This window comes from Rhinoderma darwinii (assembly GCF_050947455.1).
Source record: "Rhinoderma darwinii isolate aRhiDar2 chromosome 2 unlocalized genomic scaffold, aRhiDar2.hap1 SUPER_2_unloc_44, whole genome shotgun sequence".
Lineage (NCBI taxonomy): Eukaryota > Metazoa > Chordata > Amphibia > Anura > Rhinodermatidae > Rhinoderma > Rhinoderma darwinii.
In genome coordinates, this window is record NW_027461712.1 from 308605 (window position 1) to 330934 (window position 22330).

Sequence of the window (22330 nt, forward strand, 5' to 3'; positions counted from 1 at the left end):
GATATCAGAGGACATTACAGGAGGAGATATAAGAGGAGAGGACTACAACTCCCAGCATGTCCAGACTGTTATGTGATATCAGAGGACATTACAGGAGGAGGTATAAGAGGAGAGAACTACAACTCCCAGCATGTCCAGACTGTTATTATGGGATATCAGAGGACATTACAGGAGGAGATATAAGAGGAGAGAACTACAACTCCCAGCATGTGCAGACTGTTATTATGTGATATCAGAGGACATTACAGGGAGGAGATATAAGAGAAGAGGACTACAACTCCTAGCATGTCCAGGCTGTTATTATGGGATATCAGAGGACATTACAGGAGGAGAGATACGAGGAGAGAACTACAACTCCCAGCATGTCCAGACTGTTATTATGTGATATCAGAGGACATTACAGGAGATATAAGAGGAGAGAACTACAACTCCCAGCATGTCCAGGCTGTTATTATGGGATATCTGAGGACATTACAGGAGGAGAGATAAGAGGAGAGAACTACAACTCCCAGCATGTCCAGACTGTTATTATGTGATATCATAGGACATTACAGGAGGAGGTATAAGAGGAGAGAACTACAACTCCCAGCATGTCCAGACTGTTATTATGTGATATCAGAGGACATTACAGGAGATATAAGAGGAGAGAACTACAACTCCCAGCATGTCCAGGCTGTTACTATGGGATATCAGAGGACATTACAGGAGGAGATATAAGGGGAGAGAACTACAACTCCCAGCATGTCCAGACTGTTATTATGTGATATCAGAGGACATTACAGGAGGAGATATAAGAGGAGAGGACTACAACTCCCAGCATGTCCAGACTGTTATTATGTGATATCAGAGGACATTACAGGAGGAGGTATAAGAGGAGAGAACTACAACTCCCAGCATGTCCAGACTGTTATTATGGGATATCAGAGGACATTACAGGAGGAGATATAAGAGGAGAGAACTACAACTCCCAGCATGTGCAGACTGTTATTATGTGATATCAGAGGACATTACAGGGAGGAGATATAAGAGAAGAGGACTACAACTCCTAGCATGTCCAGACTGTTATTATGTGATATCAGAGGACATTACAGGAGGAGATATAAGAGGAGAGAACTACAACTCCCAGCATGTCCAGGCTGTTATTATGGGATATCAGAGGACATTACAGGATGAGATATAAGAGGAGAGAACTACAACTCCCAGCATGTCAAGACTGTTATTATGTGATATCAGAGGACATTACAGGGAGAAGATATAAGAGAAGAGGACTACAACTCCCAGCATGTCCAGACTGTTATTATGTGATATCAGAGGACATTACAGGAGGAGGTATAAGAGGAGAGGACTACAACTCCCAGCATGTCCAGACTGTTATTATGTGATATCAGAGGACATTACAGGAGGAGATATAAGAGGAGAGAACTACAACTCCCAGCATGTCCAGACTGTTATTATGTGATATCAGAGGACATTACAGAAGGAGATATAAGAGGAGAGAACTACAACTCCCAGCATGTCCAGACTGTTATTATGTGATATCAGAGGACATTACAGGAGATATAAAAGGAGAGAACTACAACTCCCAGCATGTCCAGACTGTTATTATGTGATATCAGAGGACATTACAGGAGGAGGTATAAGAGGAGAGGACTACAACTCCCAGCATGTCCAGACTGTTATTATGTGATATCAGAGGACATTACAGGAGGAGATATAAGAGGAGAGGACTACAACTCCCAGCATGTCCAGGCTGTTATTATGGGATATCAGAGGACATTACAGGGAGGAGATATAAGAGGAGAGAACTACAACTCCCAGCATGTCCAGACTGTTATTATGGGATATCAGAGGACATTACAGGAGGAGATATAAGAGGAGAGGACTACAACTCCCAGCATGTCCAGACTGTTATTATGTGATATCAGAGGACATTACAGGAGGAGATATAAGAGGAGAGGACTACAACTCCCAGCATGTCCAGGCTGTTATTATGGGATATCAGAGGACATTACAGGGAGGAGATATAAGAGTAGAGAACTACAACTCCCAGCATGTCCAGACTGTTATTATGTGATATCAGAGGACATTACAGGGAGGATATATAAGAGGAGAGGACTACAACTCCCAGCATGTCCAGACTGTTATTATGTGATATCAGAGGACATTACAGGAGGAGATATAAGAGGAGAGGACTACAACTCCCAGCATGTCCAGACTGTTATTATGGGATATCAGAGGACATTACAGGAGGAGATATAAGAGGAGAGGACTACAACTCCCAGCATGTCCAAGCTGTTATTATGGGATATCAGAGGACATTACAGGGAGGAGATATAAGAGGAGAGAACTACAACTCCCAGCATGTCCAGACTGTTATTATGGGATATCAGAGGACATTACAGGAGGAGCTATAAGAGGAGAGGACTACAACTCCCAGCATGTCCAGGCTGTTATTATGTGATATCAGAGGACATTACAGGAGGAGATATAAGAGGAGAGAACTACAACTCCCAGCATGTCCAGACTGTTATTATGGGATATCAGAGGACATTACAGGAGGAGGTATAAGAGGAGAGAACTACAACTCCCAGCATGTCCAGACTGTTATTATGTGATATCAGAGGACATTACAGGAGGAGATATAAGAGGAGAGAACTACAACTCCCAGCATGTCCAGGCTGTTATTATGTGATATCAGAAGACATTACAGGGGGAGATATAAGAGGAGAGGACTACAACTCCCAGCATTTCCATGGCTGTTATTATGTGAAATCAGAGGACATTACAGGAGGAGATATAAGAAGAGAGAAACTACAACTCCCAGCATGTCCAGACTGTTATTTTGTGATATCAGAGGACATTACAGGAGGAGGTATAAGAGAGGACTACAACTCCCAGCATGTCCAGACTGTTATTATGTGATATCAGAGGACATTACAGGAGGAGGTATAAGAGGAGAGGACTACAACTCCCAGCATGTCCAGGCTGTTATTATGTGATATCAGAGGACATTACAGGAGGAGATATAAGAGGAGAGAACTACAGCTCCCAGCATGTCCAGACTGTTATTATGTGATATCAGAGGACATTACAGGAGAAGGTATAAGAGACGAGGACTACAACTCCCAGCATGTCCAGGCTGTTATTATGTGATATCAGAAGACATTACAGGGGGAGATATAAGAGGAGAGGACTACAACTCCCAGCATGTCCTGGCTGTTATTATGGGATATCAGAGGACATTACAGGGAGGAGATATAAGAGGAGAGAACTACAACTCCCAGCATGTCCAGACTGTTATTATGTGATATCAGAGGACATTACAGGGAGGATATATAAGAGGAGAGGACTACAACTCCCAGCATGTCCAGACTGTTATTATGTGATATCAGAGGACATTACAGGAGGAGATATAAGAGAGGACTACAACTCCCAGCATGTCCAGACTGTTATTATGGGATATCAGAGGACATTACAGGAGGAGATATAAGAGGAGAGGACTACAACTCCCAGCATGTCCAAGCTGTTATTATGGGATATCAGAGGACATTACAGGGAGGAGATATAAGAGGAGAGAACTACAACTCCCAGCATGTCCAGACTGTTATTATGGGATATCAGAGGACATTACAGGAGGAGCTATAAGAGGAGAGGACTACAACTCCCAGCATGTCCAGGCTGTTATTATGTGATATCAGAGGACATTACAGGAGGAGATATAAGAGGAGAGAACTACAACTCCCAGCATGTCCAGACTGTTATTATGGGATATCAGAGGACATTACAGGAGGAGGTATAAGAGGAGAGAACTACAACTCCCAGCATGTCCAGACTGTTATTATGTGATATCAGAGGACATTACAGGAGGAGATATAAGAGGAGAGAACTACAACTCCCAGCATGTCCAGGCTGTTATTATGTGATATCAGAAGACATTACAGGGGGAGATATAAGAGGAGAGGACTACAACTCCCAGCATTTCCATGGCTGTTATTATGTGATATCAGAGGACATTACAGGAGGAGATATAAGAGGAGAGGACTACAACTACCAGCATGTCCAGACTGTTATTATGTGATATTAGAGGACATTACAGGAGGAGGTATAAGAGGAGAGAACTACAACTCCCAGCATGTCCAGACTGTTATTTTGTGATATCAGAGGACATTACAGGAGGAGATATAAGAGGAGAGAACTACAACTCCCAGCATGTCCAGACTGTTATTATGTGATATCAGAGGACATTACAGGGAGGAGATATAAGAGGAGAGAACTACAACTCCCAGCATGTCCAGGCTGTTATTATGTGATATCAGAGGACATTACAGGAGGAGGTATAAGAGGAGAGAACTACAACTCCCAGCATGTCCAGGCTGTTATTATGTGATATCAGAGGACATTACAGGAGGAGGTATAAGAGGAGAGGACTACAACTCCCAGCATGTCCAGGCTGTTATTATGTGATATCAGAGGACATTACAGGAGGAGATATAAGAGGAGAGAACTACAACTCCCAGCATGTCCAGACTGTTATTATGTGATATCAGAGGACATTACAGGAGGAGGTATAAGAGGAGAGAACTACAACTCCCAGCATGTCCAGACTGTTATTATGGGATATCAGAGGACATTACAGGAGGAGATATAAGAGGAGAGAACTACAACTCCCAGCATGTCCAGACTGTTATTATGTGATATCAGAGGACATTACAGGAGGAGATATAAGAGGAGAGAACTACAACTCCCAGCATGTCCAGGTTTCCAAATCTCACACGTGACGTTACTCCTCTATATAAACACCGCCCCTCAGGTTCTGATCACATGACGGTGACGTCATCCCATCCGCCACTTCTCTTCACGTCTGAGCTCCGCCCCTTCCAGTTCTGATCACATGATAGTGACGTAATCACAGATTCTTCATCCACCTCTTCTGTTCTGCTGGGCTCCGCCCCCTCAGGAACAGATCACATGATAGTGACGTAATCACAGCTACTTTATCCACCTCTTCTGTGCTGCACTGCTGGGCTCCGCCCCCTCCCGTTGTGATCACATGATGGTGACGTCATCTCAGGTCCTTCAGATATAGTGATATTACAGATACACGGCAGGTCCTGGTCGGTGTATGACTGGTGGTCGCTGCTGTTCTCTCTGTTATCAGTCAGTAGAGGATTTCCCGTCATTCAGAGCGGTGTATACGGAGGGTATATATATATATATATGCTGCTACATTCCGGACTTACATTATTTGCGGGAGACGTGTAATAAGAAGACGCGCGGTGTAAGGTAAGGTGACGTCACGTGGTTATTATACATGCTCTGTGTGGAGGGGGGGGCTGCTCTGTGTGGAGGGGGGGGGGCTGCTCTGTGTGGAGGGGGGGGGCTGCTCTGTGTGGAGGGGGCTGCTCTGTGTGGAGGGGGGGGGGGCTGCTCTGTGTGGAGGGGGGGGGGGGCTGCTCTGTGTGGAGGGGGGGGGGGGCTGCTCTGTGTGGAGGGGGGGGGGGCTGCTCTGTGTGGAGGGGGGGGGGGGGGCTGCTCTGTGTGGAGGGGGGGGGTCTGCTCTGTGTGGAGGGGGGGGGGCTGCTCTGTGTGGAGGGGGGGGGGGCTCCTCTGTGTGGAGGGGGGGGGGGGGCTCCTCTGTGTGGAGGGGGGGGGGGGCTCCTCTGTGTGGAGGGGGGGGGGGGGGCTCCTCTGTGTGGAGGGGGGGGGGGGGCTGCTCTGTGTGGAGGGGGGGGGGGCTGCTCTGTGTGGAGGGGGGGGGGGCTGCTCTGTGTGGAGGGGGGGGGGGCTGCTCTGTGTGGAGGGGGGGGGGGCTGCTCTGTGTGGAGGGGGGGGGGGCTCCTCTGTGTGGAGGGGGGGGGGGGCTGCTCTGTGTGGAGGGGGGGGGGCTCCTCTGTGTGGAGGGGGGGGGGGGCTCCTCTGTGTGGAGGGGGGGGGGCTCCTCTGTGTGGAGGGGGGGGGCTGCTCTGTGTGGAGGGGGGGTCTGCTCTGTGTGGAGGGGGGGGGGCTGCTCTGTGTGGAGGGGGGGGGGCTGCTCTGTGTGGAGGGGGCGGGTCTGCTCTGTGTGGAGGGGGGGGGCTGCTCTGTGTGGAGGGGGGGGGCTGCTCTGTGTGGAGGGGGGGGGGGCCGCTCTGTGTGGAGGAGGGGGGGGGGCCCCTCTGTGTGGAGGGGGGGGGGCTCCTCTGTGTGGAGGGGGGGGGGCTCCTCTGTGTGGAGGGGGGGGGGGCTCCTCTGTGTGGAGGGGGGGGGGGGCTCCTCTGTGTGGAGGGGGGGGGGCTCCTCTGTGTGGAGGGGGGGGCTCCTCTGTGTGGAGGGGGGGGGGGGGCTGCTCTGTGTGGAGGGGGGGGGGGGCTGCTCTGTGTGGAGGGGGCGGGTCTGCTCTGTGTGGAGGGGGCGGGTCTGCTCTGTGTGGAGGGGGGGGGCTGCTCTGTGTGGAGGGGGGGGGGGCTGCTCTGTGTGGAGGGGGGGGGGGCCGCTCTGTGTGGAGGAGGGGGGGGGGCCCCTCTGTGTGGAGGGGGGGGGGCTCCTCTGTGTGGAGGGGGGGGGGGGCTCCTCTGTGTGGAGGGGGGGGGGCTCCTCTGTGTGGAGGGGGGGGGCTCCTCTGTGTGGAGGGGGGGGCTCCTCTGTGTGGAGGGGGGGGGGGGGCTGCTCTGTGTGGAGGGGGGGGGGGCTGCTCTGTGTGGAGGGGGGGGGGGGCTGCTCTGTGTGGAGGGGGGGGGCTCCTCTGTGTGGAGGGGGGGGGGCTCCTCTGTGTGGAGGGGGGGGGGGCTCCTCTGTGTGGAGGGGGGGGGGGCTCCTCTGTGTGGAGGGGGGGGGGGGCCTGCTCTGCGTGGAGGGGGGGGGGGCTGCTCTGTGTGGAGGGGGGGGGGTCTGCTCTGTGTGTGGGGGGTATTTGGGGGCCTGCTCTGTGGGGGGGGGGTATTTAGGGGTCTGCTCTGTGTGGATTCTTCTTTTCTATGTATTATGACGTGTCCTGTAGGGATTCTCCTTTTCTATGTACTATTTTTTCTTCTGTAGGGATTCTCCTTTTCTATGTATTTTCTAGTAGATAGATGGGACGTTGTTCTGCTGTAGAACGTTCTGACATTTTATCCATTGTTTCTATGCTGTCTGTTGCATTCGTACGGTTTCGGATGATCCGGTTACATTGGCCACTATTACCCTGACACTGAATCCATGAGAAGATTACGAGGGGGAGATAAACATCAATATATAATGATGTGGAGACACTTCTACCATCTATATATTTATTCTGCAGTATGTTTACCTCCCCGGTATCCGTCATGAGTCAGGTCTTTATTGTCTGTTTCTGTAACTACCATGGAATTGAATTGTGCCGCACATACTCCATCTAGTTGTGGCGACCACCTCACCAGGCGGGTATGGGGTCACGGGACTCTGTTCTCCACAAAGGTGTTGTCGGTGCCGGTGTCACGAGGGCTTCGTGGACCCCTGGGCAGACCCGTCTTGGCGGTAAGGCAGCTGGCCGACAGGACGCAGGTCAAAGTCTATAGTTGGTATAGGGTACCTGTGGCAGCACAGATAGTAGCGAGGCAGGAACTTGGCAGCAGGTGGACGACAGGTGTGGAGAGGCAGGTCAGGCGTAGAATACAGCAAGCACGGCACTAGATCAGGATACAGGAACAGAAACAGGAAACAATAGGGGGCCATTTGCAAGACAGACTAGGGATACAACAACAAAGCTCAGGCATAGAACTAGCGGGCTGGATCCCTCTTATAGTCCAGAGTACTCACAGGTCAGAGGTCAGGAACGAGATCTGGGATCCGGCATTGGTGAGTAGCACGAGCACTGGCTTCTCCTGAGGAGGAGACTGGGGCCAGCGCTCGCCGACTCGTGGCTGCTGCTGTCGGGAGGAACGAAGCTGACAGCCCGCAGCCACGGACATGACAGCCGGTCATGCCCCTTTATTCCATGTTTTGGAGGCTCGGAGAACCGGTTTCTCTCAATAAGTGATGTTCTGTATTTCACACATGATGTCGTCCTCTGTGTGATTCTCTCCTCTTCTCATATAGCCGCCTGCAGTACTACAACCTCCAGAGGATCCATGTTCTCATCCAGAACGTTCCTTGTCCTGAATGACCCACCAGCAATGGACAAGGACAGCAATGAGGTGACCACAAGAATATTAAACTTCACCCTGGAGATCATCTACCTGCTGAGCGGAGAGGTAAACGTTTCTATATTTCTATGTTCTTTATTGTATTATGTAACAAGTCACACGTAGGAGGAAGAAGCCAGTGTCCTGTATACCATCTACGAGACCTTCCAAGTAACGGGAAGAAGTGAAGGTCAGCCAGCAATATGGTCCGTTATGTGTCATGGTAATGTAGAGTAATGAGAATAGTAAGTAGTCACGTTGTAATCAGGAGGAGAAGGACCACAGGGACCGGGAGGAGAAGGACCACAGGGACCGGGAGGAGAAGGACCACAGGGACCGGGAGGAGAAGGACCACAGGGACCGGGAGGAGAAGGACCACAGGGACCGGGAGGAGGAGGAGAAGGAGCACAGGAACCGGGAGAGGGAGCACAGGAACCGGGAGGAGGAGGAGAAGGAGCACAGGGACCGGGAGGAGAAGGAGCACAGGGACCGGGAGGAGAAGGAGCACAGGGACCGGGAGGAGAAGGAGCACAGGAACCGGGAGAAGGAGCACAGGAACCGGGAGAGGGAGCACAGGAACCGGGAGGAGGAGGAGAAGGAGCACAGGAACCGGGAGGAGAAGGAGCACAGGAACCGGGAGGAGAAGGAGCGCGGGAACCGGGAGGAGAAGGAGCGCGGGAACCGGGAGGAGGAGGAGCGCGGGAACCGGGAGGAGGAGGAGCGCGGGAACCGGGAGGAGGAGGAGCGCGGGAACCGGGAGGAGGAGGAGCGAAGGAGCGCGGGAACCGGGAGGAGGAGGAGCGCGGGAACCGGGAGGAGGAGGAGCGCGGGAACCGGGAGGAGGAGGAGCGCGGGAACCGGGAGGAGGAGGAGCGCGGGAACCGGGAGGAGGAGGAGCGCAGGAACCGGGAGGAGGAGGAGCGCAGGAACCGGGAGGAGGAGGAGCGCAGGAGCGCAGGAACCGGGAGGAGGAGGAGAAGGAGCGCAGGAACCGGGAGGAGAAGGAGCGCAGGAATCGGGAGGAGGAGGAGCGCAGGAACCGGGAGGAGGAGGAGGAGAAGGAGCACAGGAACCGGGAGGAGGAGGAGGAGAAGGAGCACAGGAACCGGGAGGAGGAGGAGGAGAAGGAGCACAGGAACGGGGAGGAGGAGGAGGAGGAGAAGGAGCACAGGAACCGGGAGGAGGAGGAGAAGGAGCACAGGAACCGGGAGGAGGAGGAGAAGGAGCACAGGAACCGGGAGGAGGAGGAGCACAGGAACCGGGAGGAGAAGGAGCACAGGAACCGGGAGGAGGAGGAGGAGGAGAAGGAGCACAGGAACCGGGAGGAGGAGGAGAAGGAGCACAGGAACCGGGAGGAGGAGGAGGAGGAGAAGGAGCACAGGAACCGGGAGGAGGAGGAGGAGGAGAAGGAGCACAGGAACCGGGAGGAGGAGAAGGAGCACAGGAACCGGGAGGAGGAGAAGGAGCACAGGAACCGGGAGGAGAAGGAGCACAGGAACCGGGAGGAGAAGGAGCACAGGAACCGGGAGAAGGAGCACAGGAACCGGGAGAAGGAGCACCGGGAGGAGGAGAAGGAGCACAGGAACCGGGAGGAGGAGAAGGAGCACAGGAACCGGGAGGAGGAGAAGGAGCACAGGAACCGGGAGAAGGAGCACAGGAACCGGGAGGAGGAGAAGGAGCACAGGAACCGGGAGGAAGAGAAGGAGCTCAGGAACCTGGAGGAGGAGGAGAAGGAGCACAGGAACCTGGAGGAGGAGGAGAAGGAGCACAGGAACCGGGAGGAGAAGGAGCACAGGAACCGGGAGGAGGAGAAGGAGCACAGGAACCGGGAGGAGGAGAAGGAGCACAGGAACCGGGAAGAGAAGGAGAAGGAGCACAGGAACCGGGAGGAGGAGAAGGAGCACAGGAACCGGGAGGAGGAGGAAGAGAAGGAGCACAGGAACTGGGAGGAGGAGAAGGAGCACAGGAACCGGGGGGAGGAGGAGGAGGAGAAGGAGCACAGGAACCGGGAGGAGGAGAACCACAGGGACCAGGAGGAGAAGGACCACCGGAACCAGGAGAATCACATGTCCGGAGTCTGTCCTGGAGACGAGTATTTCTACCACTAGTCTGACCTCAATATAGAAACATAGAAGATGACGGCAGGAACCAGGACACCGCTATATCTGTAATTTAGAGCAGGGGGTGGGGTATTCGGTGCAGGGTCCTGGACACTTGCGATCACGGCTCTGGAGGAATCACAATGGGTTTTATTCGGTCACTGAACCTTTAGACCATCCCCCCTGGTGTCTTTACACTTCTATACTTGTCTTTATATAACGGTCAGATGTTTTAAGGAGTGATATTTGCTGACAGACCCTTAAAGTGTCTCTCTCCATACACAGGACTACACAATAGTGAAGAAAACATCGGGGGACTGTGTGGCCCCCAGCAGTCATGAGTCAGGAGGATGGAGCCGGAGCCCCATCATAGAGCCCGCTCCTCACTCCCGGATACATGAGAGGAACAATAAGCAGAAGATCCTAGAACTTCTCCACAAGATGGCGGAGCTGCTGACTGGAGAGGTGACGCTGCTGGGAATGCTGGGAAATTATACAGTATCGGTACTGGAGTAGTCTGGGTAATGAGTGTATCATTGTGTGTGTCAGGTTCCTATAAGGTGTCAGGACATCGCTGTCTATTTCTCCATGGAGGAGTGGGAGTATGTAGAAGAACACAAGGATCTGTACGAGGAGGTCATGATGGAGGACTACCAGCCCCTCACATCACCCGGTAAGAGCAGACCTATGTATATTACTAGACTTCATACCCATTACAGTGTGCACAGGCTGGCACTGGCATCCATGATGAAGTCTTAGCACGGTCATGTGGGAACAGCATATGACGAGTTTACATGGACCAGGGCCATCTCTTGACATGAATATTTTGTAGGTCCCTGACATGGGTCTGGTGAGTTCCTTGTCCACCGTCATTATAATGTATATCACAGAGCACGGGTCTTCACTCTCCCATTATGGGCTTTCATCCTTCCGGGCGATGCTCTTTCTGCCATTTGATGTGTAAAATGAAGAAGTTGATAGATCCTCTTGATGGCAGGTGCTCTATACAGTTCATCTATTGTCCGAGTAGTGGAATTGGGAATATTGCGAAATGTTCATGCCCAGAAATTAACGTTGTCTAAAGTCTCCATCATTTAGAAGACCAAACATCTGATAATCGAGAGGACGCGCCACTATGGAGCCACGGGAGGTCTGTGCACCATGGGGAGACCAAAACACTGCATATTTTGGGGTGTCACCCAGGTCATACTTGGCCCGTGAGGTGACAATGTAGATCGTAGACGGAAACCAGAAGAAGCCTGTGGCAGTCTCAGCCTGATGGACTCAACGAGGGCTTCACTTTCATGGCCGCCTCTGAAAAGCATTTGAGAAAATATTTTATTCAATTCTCTGAAATTTGAAGCCATGACTTGTGTCCATCCCTGTGACCATCCCGAGCACGTATATAAGATGTTCCGTACGCTCCCGTATTTATACCTCATTGGTGGTGGCGACAACTTTACCTTGACATTTGTATGGTCTCCGACCTGCCTGTAACCACTCGTCTGATTATATCCGTGATCCATAGGTGCCGCCATAGGGTTGTACTACACAGTCAGTATGAGAATGGTTCATATAGGTCACATGATGCCGTGTTTTATTATTTCGGAGGTTCCTCTTCTTCTCTTTCTCTATTGGATGTTTAGTTCCTTGTCTAGTGACGTCCACGGTTCAGCGCAGCGGCCGCGTCCCGTCATTCCTTATCGTTTCTCAGACTGTGTTCAGACCAGGAGGGAGTAATTGTGAATCGTCGCCTGTAATGAGCGGATATAACGCGGGATAACGAACGTCTCGTTGATTTTCACACATGGACACAACGTGAATGTCTTTTTTACATTAACTATTGGGGTCGGGTACCCTTTGATTTTCTTCTGATTATTGGGTCCGTATATTTTGTGAGGATCGCACAGAGGTGCTATGTGTACCCCTATAACTAAACCCATCCAGCCCCGTGTGGGGCAATCCTACCGGACACCCCTTCTGAAAAGAGCGACCCCATTACCGCCGGACCTCCCCATCCTCTCCTATAGTTTCTTGCTCCTCATCGGAGACGTGCAGCGTTGCGCTCAGCGGGTTTAGTGTTTGGCAGCAAACGCAAAGATCTCGCGGGTTTTGTTTGCCACAATTACCCGCCCATTCCAGGGGGTCGGACATCAGACAGCCAATCAGTGGGGAGGTGTGTATGAGTCGTCCTTCAGTGGGCGGAGTCTTGAATTGTAGTCATGGGCATTTTGATGCTTGTACCCTATTGGCTCGTTTTTTGTCACGTCCTTTGTGCCGTAATGACCGTTCCCCTGGGTCTGGTCACCGCACTGATCTCCGAGATTGGTCCCTTTTATTTCGGTCCTATGATTGTCTCCGGCGTCTCCATTTATCCCTTGATGTCATCGTTTCTCCAGGTTATATTAAGGGTCTGACCTGCGTGTCATGGGGTACAATGCGCTGATTGCCGAGGTCAGTGAGGGGGAGGGGGGGGGTAGATATTCTCCTATTTATTGCTAATATCTCTTTAATTGGCCGCTACATTACATGATGTATACAGATCGCTACAACCGTACAAGTATTATCTGTATACAGCAGTCACCGCTCTCATACTGACCGTATATTATCTGTATACATTCACCCGGCCTCCGTCGGAGGGACGTTCGCCCCGCGTCCGTCGGAGGGACGTTTGCCCCGCATCTATCAGGCATTATAAGCATAAATGTCTAAATTGGGAATTCTCCTTTAAACAGGTAAAGCACAAGAAAAACAACCCAAACTTGGTGTCGCCGCATCTTTACCGACCCACAGAATAAAGTTAACCTGTTATTTTTCCTTGTTATGAAATATGCTTTTTTTTTTTTACTTTCGAGCCCAATATTACCAGAAAAAAAGCCTTACCCCTAAACAGACTTCTTATTTGTGATACTCGTTGTCTACCGTAAACTTTGATATATTAAATTTCTATTCCCCCGGTGTAATTTATGTGCATCTTCTATTTTATTATTACATATTTCTTTTTGTTATGGATTGTCCCTGCAATGTCAGGACAGATCTTCAGAGGACTTTATTATTTAGTTGTTTCCACTAACTGGGGCTGCACAATTCATCCATGTTAAAGAGGCTCTGTCACCAGATTTTGCAGCCCCTATCTGCTATTGCCTGTGATCGGCGCTGCAATGTAGATTACAGTAACGTTTTTATTTTGTTAACAAACGAGCATTTTTGGCCAAGTTATGACCATTTTTGTAGTTATGCAAATGAGGCTTGCAAAAGTCCAAGTGGGTGTGTATTAGGTGCGTACATCGGGACGTTTTTAATACTTTTACTAGCTGGGTGCTCTGATGAGAAGTATCATCCACTTCTCTTCAGAACGCCCAGCTTCTGGCAGATCACGCTGTGTCGTCACTCACAGGTCCTGCATCGTGTCGGCACCAGAGGCTACAGTTGATTCTGCAGCAGCATCAGCATTTGCAGGTAAGTAGCTACATCGACTTACCTGCAAACGCCGATGCTGCTGCAGAATCATCTGTAGCCTCTGGTGCCGATGTGTCCTCGCTCGTCTGACACGATGCAGGACCTGTGAGTGACGTCACAGCGTGATCTCTCGAGAACACGCTGTGTCTGCACTGCCAGAAGCTGGGCGTTGTGAAGAGAAGTGGATGATACTTCTATACACAACGCCCAGCTAGTAAAAGTAGTAAACACGCCCCCGATGTACGCACATAATACACGCCCAGTTGTACTTTTACTTTTCAACACGCCCAGTTGTACTTTTGCAAGCCTCATTTGCATAAATACGAAAATGGTCATAACTTGGCCAAAAATGCTCGTTTTTTAAAAATAAAAACGTTACGTTGCAATAGCAGATAGGGGCTGCAAAATCTGGTGACAGAGCCTCTTTAAAGTGTTTGTCGGGGCTGTGCTGGGTCTCACCAATCGCGGCCTCCTACTACGGACATCCCACCGATTTCTCTATTCTATACATCGCGCTCATTGAATGGTTAAATCCAGTTCTTTCTCCTCTCCAGGATGCGATATTCAGCTTTAGATATACTATGTAGATTTACCATGGCGTGGGTTTAAGGGTCTAGACCGCTCGACGTTTATATACAGAGGCTTAGGCTATGTGCACACACACTAATTACGTCCATAATTGACGGACGTATTTCGGCCGCAAGTCCCGGACCGAACACAGTGCAGGGAGCCGGGCTCCTAGCATCATACTTCTGTACGATGCTAGGAGTCCCTGCCTCGCTGCAGGACAACTGTCCCGTACTGTAATCATGTTTTCAGTACGAGACAGTTGTCTTGCAGCGAGGCAGGGACTCCTAGCATCGTACATAACTATGATGCTAGGAGCCCGGCTCCCTGCACTGTGTTCGGTCCGGGACTTGCGGCCGAAATACGTCCGTCAATTACGGATGTAATTAGTGTGTGTGCACATACCCTTATAGTCAACCAGATAAGAAACTTTTAGGCTGGAAAAACTCCTGCAGTTTTTTTTGACCCAAAGCCAGAAGTGGATCCAGCAGGAGGCCCTTAGTTTTATATATTTTTACTATTTCTTTGAATACATACCTGATTCTGGCAAAAAAAAAAAAAATGCATCAACACCTGCACATGTTATTTTGGCTTTAAAATGTATATATTTTTTTGTTTATTTTATTAACCAAAAGTTGAATAAAATCAATCTTCCAGGTCCATGATTGTTAGGAAGCGGTTATTTCACATGTAATTATTGCACATACAAGGACGTCCCAGTGATGATGATCTGCACTCAGGGGCCACGGCATTAGGGCCACCTTTTTAGCACTTGATAGGAGCCTCTTTACCCTTAGAACAGGCTGATTCTTAGAAGAATGGATTCAACAAGTTACTGGAAGCTGTTATTACAGATTCTAATTATTTCACTACATCCTAAAGATGCTCTAGAACCCTGAGATCTGGTGGCTGAGCTGCCATTGGGCTATATAGACCATTTCCATGAGTTCAGCCTGAGATGTCAGTTTTGTCTCTTATTTACGGTGAACTGCGGCGATGATTAGATTATCAATAACAGTGTTAAATGGGACCTGTCACCAGCATTTCACCTAGTAAACCAGCAATACCTGGTGGTAGAAGGTGAAAAATCATTTCTATATAACCTGTAATTGTCTTCAGTCGGCTCTGTAGCTTTAGTATTCAGTTTTTTTAGTGTTTCCACACAGTATGCAAATGAGCATAAGAGTCAAATCTTCATTTGAAAAGACTCATATCTTCATTCCTCGTGTCTTTCCGAGGTAACCCCGCCTCCTTACTTTTGATTGACAGCTCCTTGCCTTCCTCAAGCACACAATATCCCATGCTTGTGCATTGATGTCCTCCTCTGGTGTGTGCGAACAACGGGACACTGGATTATTATGAAAAATGGTGCAAAATGTTTGAAGACCGTTATTTACAGTCTGAGGAGGGGTTTAGGAGCGGGGATAACGGCAATTAACTTGTGATAGCAGCGGCCAATGAGGGATAAGTAAAGTTCAATAGGTGAAATGCTGGTGACCGGTTCCCTTTAAGTTCTTGTGATGCCCAATAGGGTAATGTAAGGCCACGTGAGTCCGCAGAGGACAGGCGTCCTTGCCAGACACGGTTGTTCTTTTCATATTTTGGAGTTTTTATCAAGTCTAAGTTTATGTAATAAGTGTCACAGATTGTAGAAGAGAATCCTGCACTTTGTCATTCATACATTTTAAAGTGTTCTACAAAGCTGTATAAGGCGGGAATCACACATGCAGTGTTTTTGGCAGTGTTGATGCTTTTTTTTTTTTTTTTTAAAACCAAAGCCAAGAGTTGTTTTGAAAGGAGTGAGAAACGTAACGTTAGGGCTTAAATTTCTCTCTTCTGCAGGATCCACTTCTGGCTTTCACGCAAACTGCATGTGTGTGTTACCAGCCTATTAGGAATGTTATACATTTGTCTAATATATGGTTTAAAAAATTAATATGATCTGTTTTTAATCCTAACAGAAAATCCAAAAAAGTGCTTTGCGGGAATAGTCATGTTACCACTAAATTATAAAGTAGAAGATGAAGATATCCGGCAGCAATCGTCAAGAGAGAGCCTCAGTACCCTTAATATACATCCAGGACTATATAGTAAAGATCGATTATATAATCCCGCTAATTATGAGGATTCATCTCCTGACCAATCACAGGTTGTTACCACAAGTACAAGTAAAAAAAGGGCTCAAAATTTTCTATGTGATGAATGTGGAAAACGCTTTACAAAAAGCTCACATCTTTTTGCACACAGAAGAACTCACACAGGAGAGAAGCCATACTCCTGTCCACTATGCGGGAAATGTTTTATGCATAAATCAATTCTTGTTACACATGAGAAAAGTCACACAGGAGAGAAGCCATATTCATGTTCAGAATGTGGGAAATGTTTTTTAAAAAAATCAAATCTTGTTACACATGAGAAAATTCATACTGGGGAAAAGCAATTTTCATGTACAGAATGTGGGAAATGTTTTATTACTAAATCCCAGCTTCGGTATCATCAAAGAACTCATACAGGGGAGAAGCCGTATTCATGCTCACTATGTGGGAAATGTTTTACAGAACAATCAAGCCTTTTTAGCCATGAGAGAAGTCACACAGGAGAGAAGCCATATTCATGTTCAGAATGTGGGAAATCTTTTACAAATAAATCAACTCTTGTTAGACACAAAAGAAGTCACACAGGAGAGAAGCCATATTCCTGCTCAGAATGTGGGAAATCTTTTGTTGCTAAGCCCAAACTTAGGGATCATCAGAGAACTCATACAGGGGAGAAGCTGTACTCCTGTCCACTATGTGGAAAATGTTTTACATATAAATCTCATCTTGTTAAACATGAGAGAATTCACACAGGAGAGAAGCCATATTCATGTTCAGAATGTGGAAAATGTTTTTTAAAAAAATCAAATCTTGTTACACATGAGAAAATTCATACTGGGGAAAAGCAATTTTCATGTACAGAATGTGGGAAATGTTTTATTACTAAATCCCAGCTTCGGTATCATCAAAGAAGTCACACAGGGGAGAAGCCATATTCATGTTCAGAATGTGGGAAATGTTTTACAAATAAATCAACTCTTGTTAGACACAAAAGAAGTCACACAGGAGAGAAGCCATATTCCTGCTCAGAATGTGGGAAATGTTTTACAAATAAATCAACTCTTGTTAGACACAAAAGAAGTCACACAGGAGAGAAGCCATATTCCTGCTCAGAATGTGGGAATTGTTTTACAAATAAATCATATCTTGTTATACATGAAAGAAGCCATACAGGGGAGAAGCCATATCCATGTTCAGAATGTGGCAAATGTTTTATTACTAAATCCAAGCTTCGGTATCATCAAAGAAGTCACACAGGGGAGAAGCCATATTCATGCTCAGAATGTGGGAAATGTTTTACAGATAAATCAAGCATTTTTAGACATGAGAGAAGTCACACAGGAGAGAAGCCATATTCATGTTCAGAATGTGGGAAATGTTTTACAGATAAATCACATCTTGTTATACATGAAAGAAGCCACACAGGGGAGAAGCCATATCCATGTTCAGAATGTGGCAAATGTTTTATTACTAAATCCAAGCTTCGGTATCATCAAAGAAGTCACACAGGGGAGAAGCCATATTCATGCTCAGAATGTGGGAAATGTTTTACAGATAAATCAAGCGTTTTTAGACATGAGAGAAGTCACACAGGAGAGAAGCCATATTCATGTTCAGAATGTGGGAAATGTTTTACAGATAAATCAAGCCTTTTTAGACACAAAAGAAGTCACACAGGAGAGAAGCCATATTCATGTTCAATATGTGGAAAGTCCTTTGGTACTAAATCACATCTCGTTTTACATGAGAGAATTCACACCGGAGAGAAGCCATATTCATGTTCAGTGTGTGGGAAATGTTTTATGACAAAAGCCAAACTTCGGGATCATCAGAGAACTCACACAGGAGAAAAACCATATTCATGTTCAGCATGTGGGAAATGGTTCATTACTAAAGCCAAACTTAGGGATCATCATAGAAGTCACACAGGGGAGAATCTGGTTTAATGGTCTATATGTGGTGTGATGGTGCATTATGTGTGGATTATTGTGAGCCCTCAGCAGAGAGGAATGATTCTGTAATCCGGTACCACATGTCGTGTCTCCAGCCTATGGACAATCAGATGAGTCAGAGGTGCAGCCACAAGTCATAAAGTGTCCTCATTGTCCAGTCTCCACAGGAGGTCATCAGGAGGCACCACCATCACTCAGGTAGAGTTCCGATTATCTCCCCCACTGTGTCCTCCTCCTGGCTGTGGCAATAGACATACTAGTACAAAGGACACAACTCACAGACAGTAGAGACAAACTAAAGTCATTATGATGGTGACTAGAAACTGTCAAGATGTTCTTCCCTGAGGGGTATATAAGGGCTTGTCCTGGGGAGGATGGAGATCTTTTGGATTTAGACCTTCAGGAGAGTTGAAGCTGAGGCCGGCGCTCTGAGGATGTCCTTATTTTGTGGACTGTGTGTTGTTCCTGCAGTGAAGGCGACTTGTTCTGTCAGCATTGGATGCAATAAACCCTGTTGGAGTTGCCCTGTCATCACTGGCGCTGTTGATCGTGTATTAACCTAACGAACCCCATGACATGTGGCAAATGCTTCACAACTAAATCAAATTTTTAAAGTCATCGGAGAATTCACATAAAGAAGAAACCAAATTATTTTTAAGAATGCGGGAAATGCTGTAATAGCCAAATTATGTTTACCTGAGGTCAGCTGTGACTGGGATCCATGATAATAAAGTATTGTGTATAGAAAAAAGTAATGAGGAGCCTTGTTTACTGTGATAAAGCCGTCTTTGGGGGATTTAATATTTGGAAATTTGTTTTTAAAATCAATCCCCTATGCCATATTTAAAAGAACTCGGTGTTCTGAGTTGTGTTTTAAACGTATGCCAGAGGCAAATCTCCCTGACTGTAGTTGATAATCAGGATGTCCTCTTCCAGAGACATGATTCCGTTAGGAGGAGTGTAATGATGGGGGTGGGGAGACAGACAAGTGAGCCCTAATCTACCCGCCACTCAGTCCCTGCCTACTTGCAACGACCCGCCCTAGGCGACGGGGTACAACTGGGCGACGGTCCCTACTCTCAATAATTGCACAACAGACAAACAGACACGGGTACACAGAGCTAGGGGGAGAAAGGGGCAGTTGCCCATGGCAACACCGTGAGCAACAAGAGACGTGAACAAGCCGAGTCAAACCAGGAGAGTACGAGGTGCCAAACGCAGAGCAGGAGATTGGTCAGCAAGCCGGGGTCAATATGAAGCAAGGACAAATAGTACAAGAAGCTGCAGCAGGGCCAGGAAACCAAACGAGAAGAATCACAAGCAAGGCAGGTATAAATAGACAGAGGGCGGGAGTTAGCTCCGTCTGGCCAGGCTGTGATAGGGTGGCAGGCTTAGGAGTGGGAGAACCTGAGTGGTGGAAGATAGAGTCAGTCTCACAGACATAGAAGCAGGTGCAGACTGATTATCTATGGGCGTTGACCCAGAAGCTGTGCCTGGGAGATCCTTTACAAGGAGGCTCTTATCTGTATAATACAGCAAGTGGTGGCAGCATTATGTGTGATATGGTGTGGACTGGTTTTGGGGAACGTTTAGCTCATTGTTAGCCTGTCGTGATAGGCGTGTGTGAGAGTGAAAAAGTGGAGTACCCTTTTGCAATAGCATCCAAGTCACATGTACAGTTATTGGTGTTTGTGACATTTACTTTTTAAAACAGTGAAGCTGAATTGTCGCCATGAACCTGGCTTCGTATTGTATTCTTAAATCCACCCACACTGCTGTCACGGTCACAGGGTATGTGGACCCACTAGGCCGCTCCGCCAAGCGGAGAGGCAGCTGGCCAAGTCATAGTCTATGCAAGAGTCTATACCAGATGCAGCACAAGGGTACCTGAAGTAGTCCAGACAGTAGCTGAGGCTTTCGCACAGATGGAGGCGAGTGCAGCAGGTTACGCCAGATGTGGCGGATGATGCTGGATGTGGCAGATGACAGCAGGTGCAGTAGGACACAACTCAAACTAACTTAACAGTAACAAGGACACCGCACGGGATACAGGTAGCAGGGCACGGGAAACAACGGGAACATGAAAACATTAAGGGACCATTTGCAAAGACTAACATGGGATAAACTAACAATGCGCAAGCATGGATCAAAAGGGCAGGGTCCTTTTTATAGTTCAGGGTGATCAGAGAATAATTATTTACATATGTGCGCGCTGGCCCTTTAAGGCCGGGAACCAGTGCGCGCCCTCTACTGATTACTACAGGACAGAGTGGGCACATGTGCCGACAGGATGAGGAGGATCTGCGGGAGGCAGGTAAATGAAGGCCACGGCCGTAACAGTGCACCTCTCCCTTACGTCGCCTTTTCTTGGGTCCAGAGCAAGAGGAATTTTTTTTTATTTTTTTTCTTTATCAAAGATTTTTTTTTTGAAAATATAACGTAGCATACACAAATGTTTCAAAAATGTGCAAAACCTTACACGCAGTGCAATATAATAACTTCAAATCGCATAAAATAGGAAAATACAAAAACATAGAAACAGTATTAGGAGGTAGCCTCCCAACCAGCAGATTTAGGGTATGTTCACACAGCCAAATTATGGACGTAATTGGGGTGTTTTACGCCTGGAATTACGTTCGAAATTACGGCTTGAAAGCGTTGACAAACATCTGCCCATTGAAAGCAATGGGCTGACGTTTGTCTGTTCACACGAGGCGTATATTTACGCGTCGCTGTCAAAAGATGGCGCGTAAATAGACGCCCGCGCCAAAGAAGTGTCCTGTCACTTGGGACGTAATTGGAGCCGTTATTCACTGACTCCAATGAAAAGCAGCGCCAAATACGTCCGTAATGGACGCGGCGTTCAAGCGCCTGCACATGCCGTTACGGCTGAAATGACGGGGCCGTTTTCTCCTGAAAACAGCCCCGTAATTTCAGCCGTAACGGACGTGCACGTGTGAACATACCCTTAGACTAAATAAGAGATGCAATGAGAAGAACAATACCATGTGTGCAGTAGAATTAGTGCAATAGTTAGGGAAACCAGTCCCCACAAGTGGTTAAGATTGGCACGTAAAGGTGTACATTCAAACTTAGACCTACACAGACAAGACAACAAAGGGAAACACATATGGACATAGCACCCCAAAGTTGGCTATAGAAGTGTTTCAAAAGAGGCCAGAGTTTTGAGTTGTGTCCAGAGAGGCAGATCAGTACCACCCCGGAATCCAGACTATACTGCCCAAGTGCGGACAAAGAGCTCAGATTTGCCCCGATCAGCGGACATCAACTCCTCCATCCTCATGATCCCGTTCACTTCTGTTACCCATTCCTTCAAAGAAGGCACAGTATTAGACTTCCAATGACGAGGGATTACCGTTCTCGCTGCGGTCAAAAAATGCAGAAAGACACCCTTTTTGAGGTGTGGGAGTGATCCAGGAACCATGGAAAGTAAGCCAATAGAGGCTGAAGGCTGAACCTCAGTATGAAAAAGTTTGTTACCAAGATCAAAAAATTTTTCCCAAAAGAGACGGAGCTTGGGACAGTCCCACCAAATGTGCAGCATAGTTCCAGGAGCCTTCCCACACCTCCAACAATCAGCAGATATATTAGGAAATATCCTATGCAGCAAGGCAGGACAGCGGTACCATCTGGTGAGTATCTTATAATTTTTTTCCTGAGCGAAACACAAAGTCGGTAACTTGTGTGCCAGGAAGAAAGAAGTTCCCCAGTTCTCTGCACAATGTCGAATCCCCAGTTCCTCGTCCCATGCTGTAGTGAATGTCAACTGAGAGTAAGCGTATTTATGTAGGAGGATCCCATGTAAATAGGACAGCACATGAGAAGGAGCAGACGTCAACAACAAGTAGTGTTCCAGAGGAGTCTTATCCTGTAGCAACACAAGACAATTTCCTATGGAGGAAAGGTATGAACGCAACTGCAAATAGGACCACCATATTGGACGTCTCCCCGGGCAGGCCTCAGAGACAACAGTCTGTGACAAAATTGCACCTTCAGGTGTAAGAGTCTTAGCCAGATAT

At 48.2% G+C, this 22330-nt stretch overlaps 1 protein-coding gene and 1 pseudogene across 1 annotated transcript; both read left to right on the forward strand.

Annotated features, from left to right (window-relative positions):
• The first annotated feature begins 5082 nt into the window (after positions 1-5082).
• The window catches only part of LOC142677663 (uncharacterized), a 255835-nt pseudogene continuing 238587 nt past the window's right edge, over positions 5083-22330 (forward strand).
• On the forward strand, positions 5195-19030 carry LOC142677660 (uncharacterized). Its single transcript, XM_075847274.1, has 5 exons — positions 5195-5283; positions 8032-8186; positions 10502-10681; positions 10766-10889; positions 16204-19030. Exons 2-5 carry the CDS (start codon positions 8064-8066, stop codon positions 18282-18284), a joined length of 2508 nt encoding a protein of 835 aa, XP_075703389.1. The 5' UTR covers positions 5195-5283; positions 8032-8063; the 3' UTR covers positions 18285-19030.